This window comes from Dendrobates tinctorius, unplaced genomic scaffold (assembly GCF_039654945.1).
Source record: "Dendrobates tinctorius isolate UK_male_01 unplaced genomic scaffold, ASM3965494v1 ptg000015l, whole genome shotgun sequence".
NCBI lineage: Eukaryota > Metazoa > Chordata > Amphibia > Anura > Dendrobatidae > Dendrobates > Dendrobates tinctorius.
In genome coordinates this window covers 37372726-37394471 of record NW_027361683.1, presented here as the reverse complement: position 1 = coordinate 37394471, position 21746 = coordinate 37372726, and the positions used below count along the sequence as shown (strand labels likewise).

General features: G+C 46.2%; 1 protein-coding gene across 3 annotated transcripts in view; it reads right to left on the bottom strand.

The window, feature by feature from the left end:
- THEMIS2 (thymocyte selection associated family member 2) overlaps nt 1-21746 on the bottom strand; it is a 145069-nt gene that overhangs the window by 49657 nt on the left and 73666 nt on the right. For all 3 annotated transcript variants that reach the window (XM_073563679.1, XM_073563689.1, XM_073563697.1), the window contains one exon: nt 11168-11572. In XM_073563679.1, the coding sequence (XP_073419780.1) occupies nt 11168-11572 (405 nt within the window). The remainder of the gene's footprint in view (nt 1-11167; nt 11573-21746) is intronic.

Below are 21746 nucleotides of genomic sequence, written 5' to 3'. Positions count from 1 at the left end.
TAGCAGTGCAGATCTTCTGTGCTTTGTTGTTGCAAGGGTTAATCTGTTCAGTTTGTCTCCTGGAGCTCTCCATCCAGAATTGTTTTAGCTGTTCAGTGTTGGCCACTAGAGTTGAGCGACTTTTGGTTTTTTAGGGTCGCGTTTCGTTTCGTGAAACCCGACGTTTCCAAATGTCGGGTCGAGCAAGATCGTCCGATTATAGGGAAAAGTCGGGGTCGTCCCGAAACACGAAACCCAATGTAAGTCAATGGGGAATAAAAGTCGGCAGTGAGAGGAGGACAGGAAACACACCTACAGTGCCCATTTGAATGCCAAAAGCATCAATTCTTCTTACTTAAGCTTGTCAACCTTAATTAACTTCATAATACAAGTTACGCACTGAAAAATGGGGGTTATTTGGCTAAAGTTGTGGGGGGGGGGGAGGGCTGGCTGCAGGTTTTCATGTGCCCTGGGCGAAAGAGTGCCCCTTTAACACATACCACAACTCATCATGCTCCGATACGGCAGATAAATAGCGGTATAGTACAATGAAAAATACCTCACTTTTTACATCTCATGACGAGGCCCATCTATTTCTCCATACAGAATCATTGGTCCCATATAATGTTTGAAACAGTATATGATGAGCTCCACATAATGCTACAGTATATGTTGGTCCCCATGGATGAAGCTCCACTGTCTTATGGGCCCAAATAATGCTCCAAACATAATGGGCCCCATTTCTAATGCTCTAGTGTATAATGGGCCCTGTAAATGCTGCTCCAGTGTCTGATGTCCACCTTTGGAATGTTCCAGTGTATGGTGGGCCCCATCTATCATTCTCCAGAGTATAGTGCTCCCCAAAAATTGCTGTCCCAACATTGAAAACAATCAAATAAGTCTCCTCGCTAGGGAATCCCTGTACTTGTCTGGACAGGTGCTGTAGCTTGCTTAACAGCTCGCCAGCCGTTCTCACGCCCAGTATGGATTGCACGTGATTGCACAAAGGTTAGAAAGGGTACCGTATCCCTGGATAACATGTATGGATAGCGTACACATTCAAAATATGTCTCAGGAGGCAGGCTCAGACGGTGTTAGGCCCAGTATGGATTGCACGTGATTGCACAAAGGTTAGAAAGGGTACCGTATCCCCGGATAACATGTATGGATAGCGTACACATTCAAAATATATGTCTCAGGAGGCAGGCTCAGACGGTGTTAGGCCCAGTATGGATTGCACGTGATTGCACAAAGGTTAGAAAGGGTACCGTATCCCTGGATAACATGTATGGATAGCGTACACATTCAAAATATGTGTCTCAGGAGGCAGGCTCAGACGGTGTCAGGCCCAGTATGGATTGCACGTGATTGCACAAAGGTTAGAAAGGGTACCGTATCCCTGGATAACATGTATGGATAGCGTACACATTCAAAATATATGTCTCAGGAGGCAGGCTCAGACGGTGTCAGGCACAGTATGGATTTGATGGCCCACATTACACAGCGGAGGAGCAGGGAGAGGTAAAGATTGCAAATGCTGGGGCCCTGCCCAAGCAAGGGGGGCCCACTCGTGGGCGTCGGTACTGGCACTGGGCCCCTCATAGTACAGCTGTGTCTGACGGCGGGTGTGCACCACCACCGTCAGACACTTGATTGCACTATGAGGGACCCTGTGCCAGTGCCCGCGCCCAAGAGTCGGCCTACCCACCTGTCCAGGGCAACGGCACACGCACAGTGTTGTGCGGTAGGTGGTGACCCCGGCCATGGGGGGGGAGGCAGCACAGTTAGGGAGTTTTAGAAAGTGGCATATGTTGATGTTGGACATTCAGCTGATGCAAAAGGCGAAATAGGTGAAGTACCAGGAAGAGGTGGACCAAAGCAAGCCATTTTTCTGTCACCCTATGTGTCATCAGGGGAAGGTGGGACAAAATCCTTGGAAACCCATGCGTGGTTCATTTTAATGAAGGTTAGATCATCCACATTTTGGGTTGACAGACGGGTCCTTTTTTCTGTCAGGATTGATCCAGCTGCACTGAAGACTCTTTCCGATAGCACACTTGCAGCTGGGCAAGCGAGCTCCTGTAAGGCATATTGGGCCAATTCAGGCCAGGTGTCCAGTTTAGCGGCCCAATAGTCAAAGGGGAATGACCTGTGTGGGAGAACATCGATATGGGAGGAAAAGTAGTTTGTAACCATAGTTGACAACTGCTGTCTCCTGTCACTTTCCATCGATGCAGTATTACCAGTTGTGTGAGCGGTATTTGAAAAATCAGTCCACAACATTGTCATGAAACCCCTGTCTCCAACGCCACTTCTGCTGTGTGCACCACGAACACCTCTGCCAAGCTGCCCCCGGCCCGTACGGCTCGTGTGAGAACCATCACCGCTGCTGTGTGCTGGGAATGCCTCAAGCAACCGATTTACCAGAGTTGCTTGTTTATTAGCCAATATTAGGGCAAGGTTCTCCTGTGGCATGATGTTTTGTAATTTGCCTTTATAGCGTGGATCCAGGATGCTGGCCAACCAGTAGTCGTCATCGTTCATCATTTTGGCAATGCGGGGGTCCCTTTTTAGAATCCGCAAGGCATAATCTGACATGTGGGCCAATGTTCCCGGTGTCAATGATGCACTGCGAGTGCTGGGTGGAGGAGCACTTTCTGGCAAATCCACATCCCTCCAGTCACGCACAAACCCTGTACCAGACCTTGCCACGCCAACATTTTCACTTGCCCCACGAGATGCATCCTCCTCCCCTAAGTAATCATCCCCATCATCCTCCTCCTCCTCCTCTTCTTCCTCCACCTCGTCCAGGAGAGGTCCCTGAGCAGACAATGGCTGAATGTCATCAAGGATTCCCTCCTCCTCTTCCTCCTCATCAACATTGGCTGCAGACGCCTGCTCCTTAAAGTGCGTCAAAGTTTGCATGAGCAGACGCATAAGTGGGATGCTCATGCTTAGGATGGCGTCGTCTGCGCTTACCAGCCGTGTGCATTCCTCAAAACACTGAAGGACTTTACAAAGGTCTTTCAGCTTCGACCACTGCACGCCTGTCAACTCCATGTCTGCTCTCAAAGTGCCTGGTCGTGTATCCTCCCACAAATGCATTATGGCCTGCCTCTGCTCGCACAGCCGCTCCACCATGTGCAGGGTGGAGTTCCACCTTGTTGCAATGTCGATAATGAGGCGGTGGTTGGGAAGGTGGAGCAATCGCTGCAGCTTCTGCATACGAACTGAGTGTACAGGCGACCGGCGGATGTGCGCGCACAGTCTTCGCACCTTCTGGAGCAGGGCTGTTAACTCCGGATAATTTTTGAGGAAGCACTGCACCACCAGGTTCAAGGTGTGAGCCAAGCAAGGTATGTGGCTGAGTTTTGAAAGGGCTATGGCTGCCACAAAATTATGGCCGTTATCACTAACTACCTTGCCTGCCTCAAGATGTACACTGCCCAGCCATGACTCAGTTTGTCGCTTCAAGTACTCGGCCAGCACCTCGGCGGTGTGTCTGTCGCCCAAACACATCATCTGCAACACAGCCTGCTGACGCTTTCCACTAGCTGCTCGATAGGGGGACACATCATGTGCAACAGTGGCAGCTGCAGATGGAGTGCTCGTACGACCTTTCGCTTCTGGAGGAGGAGGAGGAGGAGGAGGAGGAGGAGGGTCGAACGCCTACAGCAACTGTTTCCTATACCGTGGGCTAGGCAGCACTGTCCCACCACCGCTGTCCCCTGTGGACCCTGCATCCACCACATTAACCCAGTGCGCAGTGATGGACACGTAACGGCCCTGGCCATGCCGACAGGACCATGCATCAGTTGTGAGGTGCACCTTTCCGCTCACTGACTGCTTGAGTGCATGGACAATGCGGTCTTTCACATGATGGTGGAGGGCTGGGATGGCTTTGCGAGAGAAGTGGCGACTGGGTAGGTCATAGCGTGGTACTGCATAGGCCATGAGTTCGCGGAAAGCTGTGCTTTCCACCAACCAAAAGGGCATCATCTCAAACGAGATTAGTTTGGCAATGTGGGCGTTCAAACCCAGTGTACGCGGATGAGAGACTGAGTACTTTCTTGACCTACTCATAGTGTCTGGGAGGGTGAGCTGGACTTGAGAGCTGCATATGGTGGAAGTAGCGGTGGACAGGGCGGACTGAGAGAGGGTTGATGATGGTGATGGAGTTGGTGTTCTTTCTGATGGCCTAGAATCAGTCTTTCGTTGATATAACAGTGGGATTCCCTGACTGCTGTGGTCTTGCAACGACACCTCAACGTTTGCTGCTGTGCTAACCGGTGGGCTTACAGTGGGGGAAACAATGTAGCGTTGCTGACTACCTTCGTTGTGATCAGTTGCACATGTGGCACTTGAGGTTTGGTGTTGTGTACACGCTTGCAAGTGCATGCTGGTTAAATGTCTAAGCATGCAACTGGTATTCAAATTTTTCAGATTTTTCCCTCGGCTAAAGGTCTTTGCGCACTTCTTACAGATAACCTTGGCCTGATCATGAGGATTTTGTTCAAAAAAGTGCCACACTGCACTCTTCCTACTTTGGCAGACATTTTGCGGCCTAGCACGCTGTGATCTTTTGACCCTCTGGACAAGCTGTCCAGCAACTCTTTTGATGTTTGGAACCTGTCTTTGGAGTGCTCCGGGCCTGCCAGATAACAGCTGTTGCGATGTCGATGTCTGCTGTGGATGCTCCTCATCTGAGCTATTGGAAGCAGCACCCTCTTCCCCCAATGGATGCCAATCTGGGTCAACAACTGGGTCATCCATCACCTCCTCTTCTATGTCATGTGCACCTTCCTCTGTGTCACCATGTATGGTGGTATAGTGTGCGGGAAGGGGCACCTGAGTCTCATCAGGGTCAAAATCTGGCTCTGTACACTGCGAGGACAATGTAGTGCTCTGAGTGAATGTACCAGCAGAATCATCCATCAGCGGCTGTGCATCAGTGCACTCCATGTCAGATTCATCTTGGCCTGGGTAATTCACCATTTCACTTGATAATCCAGGCATGGTATGTGAAAACAGCTCCATGGAGTAATCAGTAGTATGGCCTGCGTCATCCTTCAATCTTGGTTGGGGTGAAGGACACAAGGAAAGGTGTGGTTCATGAACATGAGCCTCCAATGACGACTCAGTGCTTTTACTTTTTACAACTGAAGAAGAGGAGGCGATAGAGCTGGAGGCTGAGTCAGCAATGTAAGACAAAACTTTTTCCTGATGCTCTGCCTTTAAAAGCGGTTTGCCAACTCCTAGAAAACTAAGCGTTCGAGGCCTTATGTAGCCAGACGATGACGCAGGGTCAGCACCTCCTGCATTCGGTCCTATTTTGCTCTTGCCACTACCATCAGATCCACCACCAACACCATCATTACCAGCTGCCAACCCCCGCCCAATTCCACGGCCTCTTCCACCAGCCTTCCTCATTTTTGGTAGAAATGTAGACAAAATCCAACAAACTATATAGTAATGTAAAACAAGGTACAAGGTGTCTATAGGACAGGGGAGATTTAGAATTTCTGCACACACTTGTGGACAGTGGACACTTGTGGATTGTGTGAGGCCCACTGATATCTGAGCACTATGTGACACGCTCGATGGCACAGCTGCCTGTGACCAAAGTGACGAGAGGATAATGGAGATTTTGAATCTCTGCGCACACTTTTGGACACTGGACACTTGTGGATTGTGTGAGGCCCACTGATATCTGAGCGCTATGTGACACGCTCGATGGCACAGCTGCCTGTGACCAAAGTGACGAGAGGATAATGGAGATTTTGAATCTCTGCTCACACTTTTGGACACTGGACACTTGTGGATTGTGTGAGGCCCACTGATATCTGAGCGCTATGTGACACGCTCGATGGCACAGCTGCCTGTGACCAAAGTGACGAGAGGATAATGGAGATTTTGAATCTCTGCGCACACTTTTGGACACTGGACACTTGTGGATTGTGTGAGGCCCACTGATATCTGAGCGCTATGTGACAGGCTCGATGGCACAGCTGTGACAAAAGTGACTAGAGGATAAGGGAGATTGGATTGCTTTTAAAAAAGCAGTTTGCAGAGCAGTGGGTAAACAGCAATGCCAGCCTGTCAGGAAGCCTTAAAAGGCAGCCCAACAACCAACACCACTGATACACCACAATATAGCCTCCCCTTGCACTGCACACACAGTGACTTGTGTGTTGTGCAGGCCAAATCGCTAGCAGCAGAAGCAGTTTTTTTGTCTTCTTCCCTGCCTAACGCTCTCCCTACAGAATCAGCAGCAACCTCTCCCTATACTAAGATCGGCAGAAGTAAGATGGCGGTCGGCGTGCACGCCCTTTTATACCCCCTGTGACGCCCACCAAAGCAAGCCAATCACTTGCATGCCCTTCTGAAAGATGGTGGTGACCCGTGCCTAGGTCATCACGTTGCCCACAGTGCCCGTGGATCCTGATTGGCTGAAAAAGAGCACAAAACAAACTTTTGAAACGCGACTTTGGCGCGTAAGTCGCCGACCTCGTGGCCGACCTCATCCTAGGGTCGGGTTTCGTTTCATGAAACCCGACTTTGCCAAAAGTCGGCGACTTTTGAATTTTTTTCGACCCGTTTCGCTCAACTCTATTGGCCACTTCTCTCAGGCATACTGTACATGCTCACCCCTTGCACTGGGAAATTGCTGCTTATAGCTTACCACTACTTGGCTTGGAGCTGAAGGAAAAGTTCAGTGTTTGGAGTGGGTGGTTGGAGTGTTTTTTCAGGAGATTTCTAAGTGGAGTTGGTTTGTGTGTTTATCTCTTAATCCTCTAGTCATTTGGTTTCTCCCACCTATTACTCCCCTGATTCCCACTCAGTTGTTTTGAGAGTGTATTTGTATGATAGAAGTTTTCTTTTATCCCTTTCTGTTTACTCCTATCTGTCTGGTTAGTGTTATCCTATACAATTCTGCCCTATACCTCCCTGGGTGGGGAGAGAACAGAGGAAAGCTTATACAGGAGTACAGCAAGGTATGAAACTCCAGCGTCTCCACCATCTGGGATAATCCAGGGGACTGCACAAATAGAAGAAAAAAAAATGGGCTAAAAAGGCCCTAGCCAGCTCACCAACCCCAGCCACAGCACGGAGCCTCGTCTGGACCCAACGATAATTGATAGTAGACAAAAACATGAGGGGCATTCCAGCTGATAAAATGTCTTGCTTTATTGAAAAAATTAAAATAGTACAGCGGCTTACTCCTCAAGAGTAGATGGATGTGCCATGAGGCACAGCTGTGATAAAGACCCATGTAGGGTCGAAACGTGTAGCTGGTATTTCAATGCCTCATGGCACATCCATCTACTCTTGAAGTAAGCCGCTGTACTATTTTAATTTTTTCAATACAGCAAGACATTTTATCAGCTGGAATGCCCCTCATGTTTTTGTCTATAATCCAGGGGACACCTACATACACAATTATCCCACAGTACACCATTTTTCCCAGCTCATCTACAGTCATATGTTAAAGTTTGGGCACCCCTATTAATGTTAACCTTTTTTCTTTATAACAATTTTGGTTTTTGAAACAGCTATTTCAGTTTCATATATCTAATAACTGATGGACTCGGTTATATTTCTGGATTCAAATGAGGTTTATTGTACTAACAGAAAATGTGCAATCTGCATTTAAACAAAATTTGACCGGTGCAAAAGTATGGGCACCCTTATCATTTTCTTGATTTGCACACTCCTAACTACTTTTTACTGACTTCCTGAAGCACTAAAATGGTTTTGTAACCTCATTGAGCTTTGAACTTCATAGCCAGGTGTATCAAATCATGAGAAAAGGTATTTAAGGTGGCCACTTGCAAGTAGTTCTCCTATTTGATTCTCCTATGAAGAGTGGCATCATGGGCTCCTCAAAACAACTCTCAAATGATCTGAAAACAAAGATTATTCAACATAGCTTTTCAGGGGAAGGATACTAAAAGTTGTCTCAGAGATTTAACCTGTCAGTTTGCCCTGTGAGGAACATAGTAAGGAAATGGAAGAACACAGGTACAGTTCTTGTTAAGCCCAGAAGTGGCAGGCCAAGAAAAATATCAGAAAGGCAGAGAAGAAGAATGGTGAGAACAGTCAAGGACAATCCACAGACCACCTCCAAAGACCTGCAGCATCATCATGCTGCAGATGGTGTCACTGTGCATCGGTCAACAATACAGCACACTTTGCACAAGGAGAAGCTGTATGGGAGAGTGATGCGAAAGAAGCCGTTTCTGCAAGCACGCCACAAACCGAGTCGCCTGAGGTATGCAAAAGCACATTTGGACAAGCCAGTTACATTTTGGAAGAAGGTCCTGTGGACTGATGAAACAAAGATTGAGTTGTTTGGTCATACAAAAAGGCGTTATGCATGGAGGCTAAAAAACACAGCATTCCAAGAAAAACACTTGCTACCCACAGTAAAATTTGGTGGAGGTTCCATCATGCTTTGGGGCTGTGTGGCCAATGCCGGCACCGGAAGTTGAGAGTTGCATGGATTCAACTCGGTATCAGCAGATTCTTGACAATAATGTGCAAGAATCAGTGACGAAGTTGAAGTTACGCAGGGGATGGATATTTCAGCAAGACAATGATCCAAAACACCGCTCCAAATCTACTCAGGCATTCATGCAGAGGAACAATTACAATGTTCTGGAATGGCCATCCCAGTCCCCAGACCTGAATATCATTGAACATCTGTGGGATGATTTGAAGCGGGCTGTCCATGCTCGGAGACCATCAAACTTAACTGAACTGGAATTGTTTTGTAAACAGGAATGGTCACAAATACCTTCATCCAGGATCCAGGAACTCATTAATAGCTACAGGAAGCGACTAGAGGCTGTTATTTTTGCAAAAGGAGGATCTACGAAATATTAATGTCACTTTTATGTTGAGGTGCCCATACTTTTGCACCGGTCAAATTTTGTTTAAATGCAGATTGCACATTTTCTGTTAGTACAATAAACCTCATTTGAATCCAGAAATATCAGTCCATCAGTTATTAGATATATGAAACTGAAATAGCTGTTGCAAAAACCAAAATTGTTATAAAGAAAAAAGGTTAACATTAATAGGGGTGCCCAAACTTTAACATATGACTGTATATAAAGTCGCATCCTGCAGTTTACCATATCTTTCAACCCCCTCTGGACACAGTCCCTTACTGTGCAATATCACACTTTTCAGGCCCCTTTATACACAGCATGATCTTGCAGTACATATCTCCTTTCAGCTCCCTCTTTATACAGTGCTATCCGGAATTATATCTTTAAATACAGTCCCTCTACACACAGCCCCATCCTGATGTCTATTCATTTTCTCAGTCCCTCTATATACAGTCCCATCCTGCACTTCATCACTTCTCTCAGCCCCTACAGCACAATATATAGCTCTATCTTGCAGTAGATAACTCCTCTCAGCCCTTCTATACACAACCCCATCCTTCAATATACAGGTGCTTCTCTAAAAATTAAAATATCATCAAAAAGTTAATTTATTTCAGTTCTTCAATACAAAAAGTGAAACTCATATTTTAGAGTCATTACAAACAGAATGATCTACTTCAAGTGTTTACTTCTGTTACGGTTGATGATTATGGCTTACAGCCAGTGAAAACCCAAAAGTCATTATCTCAGGAAAATAGAATACTTTATAACACCAGCTTGAAAAAATGATTTTAAGATCCAAGATGTTGGCCAACTGAAATGTATGTTCAGTAAATGCACTCAATACTTGGTCAGGGCTCCTTTGGCATCAATTACTTGCATCAATGCGATGTGGCATGAAGTCGATCAGCCTGTGGCACTGCTGAGGGGTTATGGAAGCCCAGGTTGCTTTGATAGCAGCCTTCAGCTCTTCTGTATTGTTGGGTCTGGTGTCTCTCATCTTCTTCTTTACAATACCCCATACCCCGTAAGAGCTACCTGACAGGTTACTTTTGAATTAATGGGGTTGTCCACAACTGGATATCCACTGCTTAATAACTTCAGTGCCCCATCTAATATATAAAGCTCAAGTGTGTGTATGTATGGAAGTATGTATGTCTGGGATTGGCATCCTCACCGTCGCAGCTACAGCCGTAAAATTTTGCATAGTCACACGTCTGGACCCCGAGAGTGTCCTAGGCTATGTTGTGAGGCAAAATTTTAATCCCGCGCGTTCCAATTCACCAAACTTTTTTGCTCCTATCTACATAATGGGGAAAAGTGTGTGTGCATCAAGCCCCGCCCTTCATTATGATGTCACAATTGTTGCCATGGCGACGCTGATTCATCATAGGTTGCAATGGTGATGGTTATGTCATAATGGTTTCCATGGTGATGATGTCATAATGGGTATATGGGCATGGGACAATGGGATGGAGGATGTGTGATGAGTATATGGGCACTGGACTATGGGATGGAGGATATGTATGACGGGTATATGGGCACGGAACTATGGGATGGAGGATATGTATAATGGGTATATGGGCATGGGACTGTGAGATGAAGGATGTGTGATGGGTATGTGGGCACTCGACTATGGGATGGCGAATATCTATGATGGGTATATGGGCATGGGACTATGGGATGGCGAATATGTATGATGGGTATATGGGCATGGGACTATGGGATGGAGGATGTGTGATGGGTATATGGGCATGGGACTATGGGATGGAAGATGTGTGATGGGTATATGGGCACTCGACTATGGGATGGAGGATATGTATGATGGATATATGTGCACGGGCCTATGGGATCGTGGATATGTGTGATGGGTATATGGGCACGGGACTATGGGATGGACGATAATTATAATTTGCTATAACTAACCACAGTTAGTTACTATGCCCGGGCAGCGCCGGGCTCTTCAGCTAAAAATAAAAATAATTGACACTTGCTCTGACAGAATTCTGAGGGGCTGCAGCTGATCAGCGGACACTGATTGGCTGCAGCAGTCATGTTGCACTATAATGTCACATGACTCTTCAAGATTAGCAGTGCCAACATTTCAGGACCTTTTCTGCTGCGTGAGGGGAGATTTGATAGGTTAAAACTTTTATCCTATAAGGGGCACTGAGATGACAAGGAAAACAATATTCAGTGTTGATCAAATCCTGTAACTTGAAGAGTTCAAATAAAATGCAAGGTACATGTATAACTTGTAATATCCAACATAAAGTTATGAATATTTTACTTACTTTGCATAATTGTGTTGATTTCATATTCAGGACAAAGTTTATATACTCCGATCCCAATATTTTTGCATGTGAAGTTGCTTTTACTTAAACTTGGGTCTTGTAAGATCTGCTCCAGTGTATACAATTCTCTATTTTCACACCTACAAAACTGTCCTTGTGTTGATAAGGGAATTTTGATGTTATATGAATTGGGACCATCAAAGATCTGGCATTCGCCACAACCAGTATTTCTGTCAGCTGACAAAAGTTTAATAGGCAGTAGCTTCTGAATGTCATGTTCTCCCACAGTAAGATTTGACTGGGAAGTAAACCAGATTTCACGCCTAGAATCGCCACAGGATAGTTTCTGATGAAGATCACCAAGAGTGTCATATACATGGTTATCCTCGCTGACCTGAAACAGACCTGGAATACATGGATTTCCTTGATTATTTAATGGTAATATAGTTTTAACAAATGGAACAATTACAGAAAAAAAATTACCCCAAAAATGAAATCACAGCGCAAACAGATTATATAAAAAGCTATAGGAAGTCTATTTAGTTTCAATAAGTTTTATTTGAAACATCATATGAAAACACCAAAACAATAACCAATCTCCCATGCAAGGGAGCATATATTATTATATTTATAATAACAAATTAGACATACAAGAAAAAGGACAAGACTGGGGTAGGGGAAGGATAGACAACAGGAGTTCAGCCATACATTGCTTAATATTAATATGAAGAACCAATTTGAAATATCTATCTCAAATAAACATCCAATGTTTGTTATTGTTGCCTGCTAAGGCCTTTTCTATAAGTCATAAACGGTTAAGGGGAAAGCTGCAAGGCCAAGTCTAGTTGTGTATTTGGATGTAATTTTATCCAAGGATTCCAGACCTTAAGAAATAAGTTCCACGTATCAGATCTAGTAGATTCTAACTGCTCATATAGCATGATGGTATTCATTCTTTCTTTTACCAAAGATATTGGCAGTGAAGGGGTTTTCCATCTTGCGGCTATATGAATCTTTGTTGCCTTACACAAATAATTCACCAATTTATGAAAACTTTTAGGCTATGTGCCCACGCTAGCGTTTTTAAACACTCAGGAAAAGGATCCCCTTCCCAGAAATCGCGCGTCTTTTTCAGCGCGTTTTTTTGCACGATTTGACGTGTTTTTGACGCGTTTTTTGACACGCGATTTCTGGGATCATTGGGGATGGCTAAAAACACTCAGCAATGCGGGAATTAATGAGCATGCTGCGTTTTTAGCCGCTAAGCGATTCCTGAGCGGTTAAAAACGCATGCATTGGCACAAGAAGCCAAAAACGCATGCTAATTAATTTGATGCATCTTTTAAGCATTTCTGCAACGTCTGAGCCGGCTCAAACGCTGCGGAAACGCTTAACAAAACGCATCGTGGGCAAACAGCCTGAGAGAACCTCGGCAGCTTAGTACCCAATAAAAAGGCAGAGGGCTCTAAATCGATTTGTTCCCCGAACATTTGTTCTACCAGACATTTCACTTTCCTCCAGAGCTCCGAGACCACTGTACAAGACCACCAGATGTGTTTCATGTCCCCCGATACCCCACATCCCCTGAAACAATCACCCGAGAACATATTATGAATTCTCTCTGGTACATAGTAGGATCTATGTAGAACCTTCAAAGAAGTCTCTACCAATGAAGTTTGATAACTACCTTTAGATAATGTCTCACTACTACGGTACCAGTCATCAATCGACATGACAAATCCTAAATTTTCCTCCCATTGTAACATATAAGCTAATTTTCTTTCATTGTAAGGTGGACTAATAGTAGACTAAATCAAAGAAATCATTCCTTTCCCCAATGGATCTTGCAAGCATTTGTTCTCAAAACTCGTTATCCGGAGAGGAGTTTTTCCTAGGAGAATTTGCTTAGCAAAATGAAATACCTGGTTTATACGCATTATTTCCCTTGCAGGAGGTGTGAATTTTTGAATAAATTCTTGTCTGTTCCACAATACATTAAATGGAGAGCAGAGGTGCTTGAGTAAGTAGATCCCCTTAGTCAACCACCATCAAAAAGTTATGGTTCCAGCCCGGGTAGGAACATTGGGTTATGAAAAATATTGATCAGTGGTGAAAGGGTTGGATTGCATCTCATATTTAAACCTAACTTTCCTCCAAAGCAGTAGTGAATGGACCATGTAAGGGGCCATATTTATTAGATTCTGTGGCAAATGCTCTGTGGACCACATTAAGCCTGAAAATGAGTACGGTCTGGATAGAAAGGATTCCAGGAGAACCCATCTAGGTGTATTCCCGTGTGGACAGGTGTTGACTAATTGGGCAATCTGGGCTGATCTATTGTAAAGTGAGAAATTAGGTAAGGACAATCCTCCCAATTTCCTATGGAGGAACATGGTCTTCTGTGCAATTCTAGGCCTTTTCCCCAACCAAAGAAATTTAGATATCATGGCATGTAAATGGGTGAACGTTCTGGATGGTAACAATATCGGGAGGGATCTGAAAAGAAATGGGGAAGGGAGACCATCTTGATCTTTACCCAGCCAAGACAAATTCGTCGATGACCATCTATTTAAGTCTGCTTGGAAACTCTGGTCTAATGAGGCATAATTCCATTTAAATAGTGTGGTCCTATCGGCTGTTATATTAATACCCAGGTAAGATAAGAAATGTTCATTACATATAAATCCAAATTGAGATGTTATATTATTTTGCTCCACTTTTGGGAAGTTGACAAATAGCGCTTCAGACTTATCTACATTTATTTTGAGTCCAGAATATTTTCAAATTCGTGTAGAAGTGGAAATAGATGGGGGAGCGAGGTATGAGAGCTATTTAGTGTTAGAAGAAGATCGTCTGCATATAGACTGACTTTATATTTCTCTCTCAAATACTCAGGGCCCATTATGTTTTGGTTTTTCCTTATAGCCTCTGCTATAGGTTCCATTGCGAGGGCAAAGAGGGCAGGAGACAATGGGCAGCCTTGCCTGGTGCCTCTTTGAATGTTTATTGGGGAAGGATGCATCACAGGGAACTTTAAATAGGCTATAGGTTTATCATATAATAACTTGAGGCACCCGATTAATTTAGAGGAAAACCCAAATTTAGATAATATCTTAAAAAGGTATGTCCACGAGACCATGTCAAAAGCTTTTTCGATATCGAGGGCCAGCAGTAGAAATCGCTTTTGGCGTTTATTTGTTGTGTGTATATATTTAACGCCCTCCTTATGTTATCCGGTGCCTGTCTCGTAGGTATAAAACCTACCTGGTCTCGATGAATGAAATGGGGAAGAATACTATTAATCCTTTCAGCTACAATAGATGTGAAAATTTTTAAATCTATCTATATATATATATATATAAAAGTGATATGGGTCTATAGTTTTTAGTTAGAAGGTGATCTCTTTTGGGTATCGGGATTACAGTTAAGTGCGCTTTAAAAAACCCTGGAGGCATTTGTGCATCGTGTAAAAGTGAATTACAGAAACTTTTTTATAAAAGGTGTAAGCGTCTCACTAAATTTTTTATAATAAATTGCCGTGAGGCCATCCGGTCCGGGTGCTTTACCTTTTTTTAGTTTTTTAATTACTGTGGCAATTTCTTCCTCTGAGATATCACGATGAAGATATTGAGCTGTAGAGTCAGTGATTTTAGGGAGGTTGAGGTTATTGAGGAAGGACCCTTGTAGCAATGGAGGGGGAGGCTGCGGGGCAGAAAGCAGGCTTTGGTAATAGGCATGAAAGGTGTCATAAATTGTATCAGGGTGGGCCGAAATTTGTCCATTAGATTTTTTTATAGCTGAGATAATATTGAGTGAGTCTCTTGCCCTAAGCTTCCGAGCTAGCATTCTATTAGGTTTGTTAGCAAATTTATAAAATGTGGCCTTAGTCCAGGTCATGGCCCTCTCCGTTTTAGTGGTAAGGATAGCTGTAATTTAGTATCATAAATTTGTTTAGTTAAATATATAGCTGGAGAAAGCTGGTTAGCCAATTCTAATTTAAACAACTTATTTTCTAATCTAGTCTGGAGTTCCGACCTTTCCTTTTTGTTAGTAGTTGCAAGCTTAATTAACCCCTTAATCCCATATGACGTACTATCCCGTCCATGTGCCCTGGGACTTAATTCCCAGGGACGGGATAGTACGTCATAGCGATCAGCGGTGCCCACATGGCGAGCGCCGCTGATTGCGGCCAGGTGTCAGCTGATTATCACAGCTGACACCCGGCACAATGTGTCAGGGGCAGTCACGGACCACCCCTGACACGTTAACCTCTTGCACACCTCTTGTGTACCGGGGATTAAAGGGAAGCATCGGCAGGGAGGGGGCTCCCTCTGTGCTTCCCTGAGCCCCCCACGGCAGCGCAATGTGCAGCGCTGCTGCGGGGGGCTCCTTCCCTGCAGGCCCCCAAATCCAAGATGGCGACGGGGAACTTCGGGGGCCTGCAGGGAGCCGGCTTCCTCAGTGCCTGCAAAGCGCAGGCACGAGGAAGCCTGCTGCACTGCCTGTGACAGATCGCTGATCTGTCACAGTGATCTGTGATGTGACAGATCAGCAATCTATCACAGGACAGTGATGTCCCACCTGGGACAACGTAATAAAGTTAAAAAAAAAAAAAGTGTTAAAATAATTTTTAAAAAATCGCCAAATAAATTAGAAAAAAAAAAAATATTCCCCCAATAAATTCATTTTTATTCGGACTCCCATGACAGCACCTATGAGAGAGGGGATCCGCCCTTTTAGGAACAGGAAACCTACAGATACAAAAAGGGCGGCACCTCTCCCACGCATCAGTTGGTTTCCTGTTCCTGAAAGGGACGGGATCCTACAGAAGACCAGGATCCCAGGCCGGCCGGCCGATACAGGTAGCGGGGGGGTCTCCTACCTCGGCCTGGTGCGGATCCCTGGAAGACGCCACGGTGGCCCAGGATGGGTAGCACGGCGGTGGCGTAGTCAGCAGGGAGCGGCGTCCGGAGGATGTCCGACTCCAGAATAAAGGCCGCCGCCGGTGAGTATGTTTCCCCCCGGGGGCCCCCGGATCCGGCGGCGCTGGTGCGGTGGCCGGCGCGCTGCGGGGGACGCTGCGGCCGGGGAGCGCGGTATCCCGGAGCTCCCGGGCGTCCCGCATGACTTCCGGTCGGGCGGGGTCGCGGTGACGTCAGGGGGCGGCCGGAGGAGGTGCTTCCGGGTCGGCGGCGCCACTGCGCATGCGCGAGAAAAACAAGATGGCGGCGCCCATCGCAAACGCCGATGAGCGTCGGCTCTCCGGCCGGGTGCGGCGCCAGCTGGGGAAGGGAGCCCTATTAGGGGGGGGAGGGGCGCGGCACGCATACTGCTGTCCGGAGGAGGGGTATATAGACAGGACCCGGGCAGGGTGCCTTGCCTTGGCCACATTATTGCGTGCAGTAATGGAGAGCGAGCAGGAGCAGCAGCGGCAGCAGCGGCGGCAGCAGCAGCAGCAACGACGGCAGCAGCGACAAACATCTCTGCCGCCCCTGGATGACCTTCGGCAGGTCAAGCAGAAAAAGAAAGAGTCACGTGACAGTGAATGTGCGGGACGAAATGACCAGTCCAGCCATAAAAGCTCCTCTAAGCAGACAGGAGCATCGTCTGAGAAGAATCCCCCTCATCCTCCGGTACTTGAGAGTGGCACTGGTAAGTGATCTTCGTGAAAGTTCACTCAGTGACGGGACCCCCTTCTGTGCTTTATTCTACGGGAAGAAGGCTTCAAGTAAAACTAAACACAGGGAATGCACACTCTGTGCATGCCCATTACCGGACTCATGCCCCAAAAGATTGTGCCCCCCTGTATTCAGCAGACAGTGGCGGAAGAGTCGCCCGCGGTAGCAGCGAGTTTGAGAGACATTGTTAGGGCAGAAATGAAGGAAGCCCTAAAGTCACTGTCCCAGCCGGAAACTATAAAGGGCGGGGTCCCGGTGGAGTCCGATTCCTCGGCAGAATGGAGGAGAAGTAGAGACTCCCAGGCTTCATCTCCCTCGTCCTCCTCAGGAGAAGAGGACTCTGGGCGATTTTGTCTGCCTCTTGACCGGGTAGACAAGCTGGTCAAAGCAGTCAGAGGGACAATGGAAGTAGAGGAGCCTAAGCCCCAATTATCCATGCAGGATGTCATGTTCAGGGGGCTGGAGCAGAGGAAGCACAGAGTCTTCCCGTTAAATCAGAAGATCCAGGATCTAATCCACAGAGAGTGGAAAAAAACGGATAAAAGAGGGTCGCTACCACCAGCCCTCAAACGCAGATATCCCTTCGACGATCCGGCAGTAAATACTTGGGACAAGGCCCCCAAATTAGATGCGGCCATTGCAAAGGCATCGAAAAGATCCTCGCTGCCCTTTGAGGACATGGGATCCCTTAAAGATCCCCTAGACAGGAAGGCAGACACCTTCCTTAAGAATACTTGGGAGATGGCAGCCGGTTCCTTAAGACCAGCAGTGGCGTCAACATGCACAGCCAGGTCCATGATGGTCTGGTTGGACCAGTTGGAGTCACAAGTAAAACAGGGTACGTCAAGACAAACAATTCTTGGGGCCCTACCAACAATCCAAGAGGGAGCAGCCTTCCTAGCAGATGCCTCGGCAGATGCAGTAAGAATGGCAGCCAGAGCAGCAGGTCTCTCTAATGCGGCTCGTAGAGCCCTGTGGCTAAAGTGCTGGCAGGGAGACATTCAGACCAGGGCGAAGCTTTGTACTATTCCGTGTGAGGGGGAATATTTGTTCGGCGCAGTCCTGGACGAACTGCTTGAGAAGGCTGGGGACGACAAGAAAAAATTCCCAAATCTCTGGCCTACATCCTACCGACGCCCATTTGGTAGAAGGAGATTCCATCTGGGGAGAAGGCCCAATTCTTCGCCTACTAGAGACCGTCCCAGATGGGAAGATAGAAGGAGAAGAGGTACGGGCTACATGTTTAGACGCTCGTCTAGAGATCAAAAGAGACAAAATCAATGACTAGCAATTCCCGTGGGAGGTAGACTATCATCCTTCCTTCCGGCATGGTCACAGATTACAAATAGTGACTGGGTGCGCAATGTAATATCCACCGGGCTTAGATTGGAGTTTACCCAGGTCCCGCGGGATACCTTTAAATCCACTCCTTTAAGATCTTCACCCCTTGAACAAGCAGCTTTAGAAGCGGAGGTCTTGAGCCTATGCCAGAAAAACGTCCTGATAGAGGTTCCGGAAGCTGAGAGAGGAAGAGGGTTCTACTCTCCCTTATTCCTGATCCAAAAACCTGATAAGACATTTAGAACGATCATTAACTTACATTTCCTTAAGTTTTTGGTGAACCGTACTTTTAAGATGGAGTCCATCAATACGACAATAAAAATATTGTTTAAAGGGTGTTTTATGGCAGTCATAGATTTGAAAGATGCGTACTATCATGTACCTATCCATGCAGACTTCCAGCAGTTCCTGAGGGTGGCGGTTTCAATAGACGGCACAGTCCGTCATTATCAATATAGAGCCCTTCCCTTTGGTCTCTCTGCAGCGCCCCGGTTATTTACAAAGATAGTGGCCGAAGTGATGGCGCATTTACGGGAGGTGGACATCCTGATTGTTCCATATTTGGATGATTTTTTAATTGTGGGAAAATCAGGGGGCCATTGTACATCCCAGATAGAAAGAGCTAAGTCCAGGTAAGAAAACCTCGGATTGATATTAAACTACGAGAAATCCCGACTCCAGCCCTCAAAAATACAAAAGTTTCTAGGCTTACTATTAAATTCAGAAACTCAGCAGTGTCTGTTGCCATTGGATAAAATGCAAAAGATACAGCAGCAGGTTCTTCGGGCGGTTGATAATCCTTCTATGACCCTCAGACAGGCCATGTCCCTGTTGGGATCTCTAACCTCATGCATCCCAGCAGTTAGGTGGGGACAATTCCATACTAGAGCCCTTCAGAAGGATGTCCTATTTAATAGCAGGGCCTTAAGACACTCCTTACAAGGTCAACTGTTGCTAAGCCCCTCGACTGTCACATCGCTTAGATGGTGGCTCGATGATGAGAACCCTAGCCTCAGGGGTGCCCTGGATAACGCAGATAACCCGTGTTATAACCACAGACGCTAGTCCCTTCGGTTGGGGGGCCCATATGGGGGACATAGTGGTACAGGGACAGTGGGATTCGGAAACGGAGATCTCATCCAACCAAAGAGAGCTATTGGCGATAGAGCACGCAGTCAAAAAACTCATTATGTACCTACAGGGCCATCACGTGAGGATACTCTCGGACAACCAGGTAGCGGTAGCATATATCAACCACCAAGGTGGAACCCGCTCCGACGCCCTGATGCGGACAACAGAACGTCTCCTTCAAATAGCAGAGGGAAGTTTTCTATCTTTGACGGCGCTCCACATCAGAGGAAAGGACAACGTAAAGGCAGACTTTCTAAGCCGCAAGGCTCTAAAGCAAGGAGAATGGGCTCTGAACAGGGATATTTACCACCAGATTGTCCGCAGGTGGGGTCGGCCAGAGGTAGACCTCTTTGCCACCAGAGAAAACAGAAAAGAAAAATCGTTCTGCTCTCTGAATCCCAGGGAAAATCCACTAGCAGTGGACGCCCTCCTGATAAGATGGAACTTTTCTCTGGCATACGCCTTCCCGCCATTAAATCTTCTACCTCTGGCAGTAAAGAAGATCAGGGAAGATCGGGCAAGAGTCATATTAATTGCCCCCTTTTGGCCCAGGAGGACCTGGTTTGCATGGTTGAGGACCATGTCTGTATGCGATCCCTGGGTGCTGCCGAACCTTCCGGATCTCCTCTACCAGGGGCCAGTCAGCCACCCACAAGTAGCGAGACTCCATTTGACGGCGTGGTCTTTGAAAGGTCACTGTTAGAGGATAGAGGGTTCTCCAAGAAGTTAATTGATACCCTCCTAAAAAGCAGGAAATTGACTACCACTAACATTTATGCTAGGACCTGGAAGCGATTCCTGTCCACCTTTCAGTTTGACGCCAGAGACGGAATTCCCACGAAACATATTCTGGAATTTCTCCAGAAGGGTCTCGAATTGGGTCTCTCCACAAGTACATTAAAAGTACAAGTTTCAGCCTTAGGGGCCTTGTTTGCATGTGATATTTCCAATAACTATTGGGTAGCAAGGTTCATCAAAGCAGCGGCTAGATCGAGACCCATACACAAAGACAGATGTGTACCTTGGGACTTAAATTTAGTCCTTACGGCCTTGACAGAAAGACCATTTGAACCTCTGGATTCGGCCTCATTAAAGATTATATCTCTTAAGGCAGCTTTTCTAGTGGCGATAACATCCGCACGTAGAGTGAGCGACATACAGGCACTTTCCAGATTGCCCCCTTACACAGAGTTCTTACAGGATAGAGTAATCCTAAGGCCAGATCCAGCATACCTTCCCAAGGTAGCATCACAATTTCACAGGACACAAGAGATAGTTCTGCCTTCCTTCCTCCCTAATCCGACCAACCCTATGGAGCAAAAACTCAGGCATTAGATATTAGGAGATGCTTACTTAAATATTTAGCAGCCACGGATCCTTGGAAGAAGGAGAATGCATTATTCCTATCCTTCCAAGGTCCCAGGAAAGGTTGTAGGGTATCAAAACGCACATTAGCGAGGTGGATTAGGGAGGCTATCTCTCTTGCCTACACAGCAGGTGGAGGTCCGGCTCCGCAGAACCTGAGGGCGCATTCCACTCGTGCCATGGCATCATCTTGGGCAGAAAGATCTGGAGTGTCAATTGATCAGATATGTAAGGCGGCCACCTGGTCATCTCCTTCCACCTTTTTTAACCACTATCGATTAGATATGGGTGCCTCTTCAGATCTCACCTTCGGGCTAAGGGTGCTGCAGGCTGTAGTCCCGCCCTAAATTAGTTTACATCTCTGTAATTCTCTCGTAGGTGCTGTCATGGGAGTCCGAATAAAGTATTAAGTTACGTACCGGTAACGGTATTTTTCGGAAGCCCATGACAGCACCCTTAGTTCCCTCCCTTGTTCACATATAGGGGTGCACTCCTTTAGAAGATTGTCCACAATTTACGGTATGTGGGAGATGGTGTAAAAAAAAAAAAAAAAAAATATATATATATATATATATTTCTGCTATATAGGGTAGATAGGTTGTATATATTATATGTTGTGTACTAACCATGGTAGCCTCTCAAGCTCTGTAAACCAACTGATGCGTGGGAGAGGTGCCGCCCTTTTTGTATCTGTAGGTTTCCTGTTCCTAAAAGGGCGGATCCCCTCTCTCGTAGGTGCTGTCATGGGCTTCCGAAAAATACCGTTACCGGTACGTAACTTAATACTTTTGGAAATAAAAAAAAAACAATAAAAGTACACATATTTGGTATCGCCGCATCCGTAACGACCTGCCCTATAAAACTGTCCCATTAGTTAACCCTGTTAGCGAACCCCTTAAATAAAAATTAAAAACAAAGCAAAAAATGATTTATTATCATACTGCCGAACAAAAAGTGCAATAACGCACGATCAAAAAGATGCATATAAATATCCATGGTACCGCTGAAAACGTCATCTTGTCACGCAAAAAACGAGCCACCACAAAGCATCATCAGCGAAAACA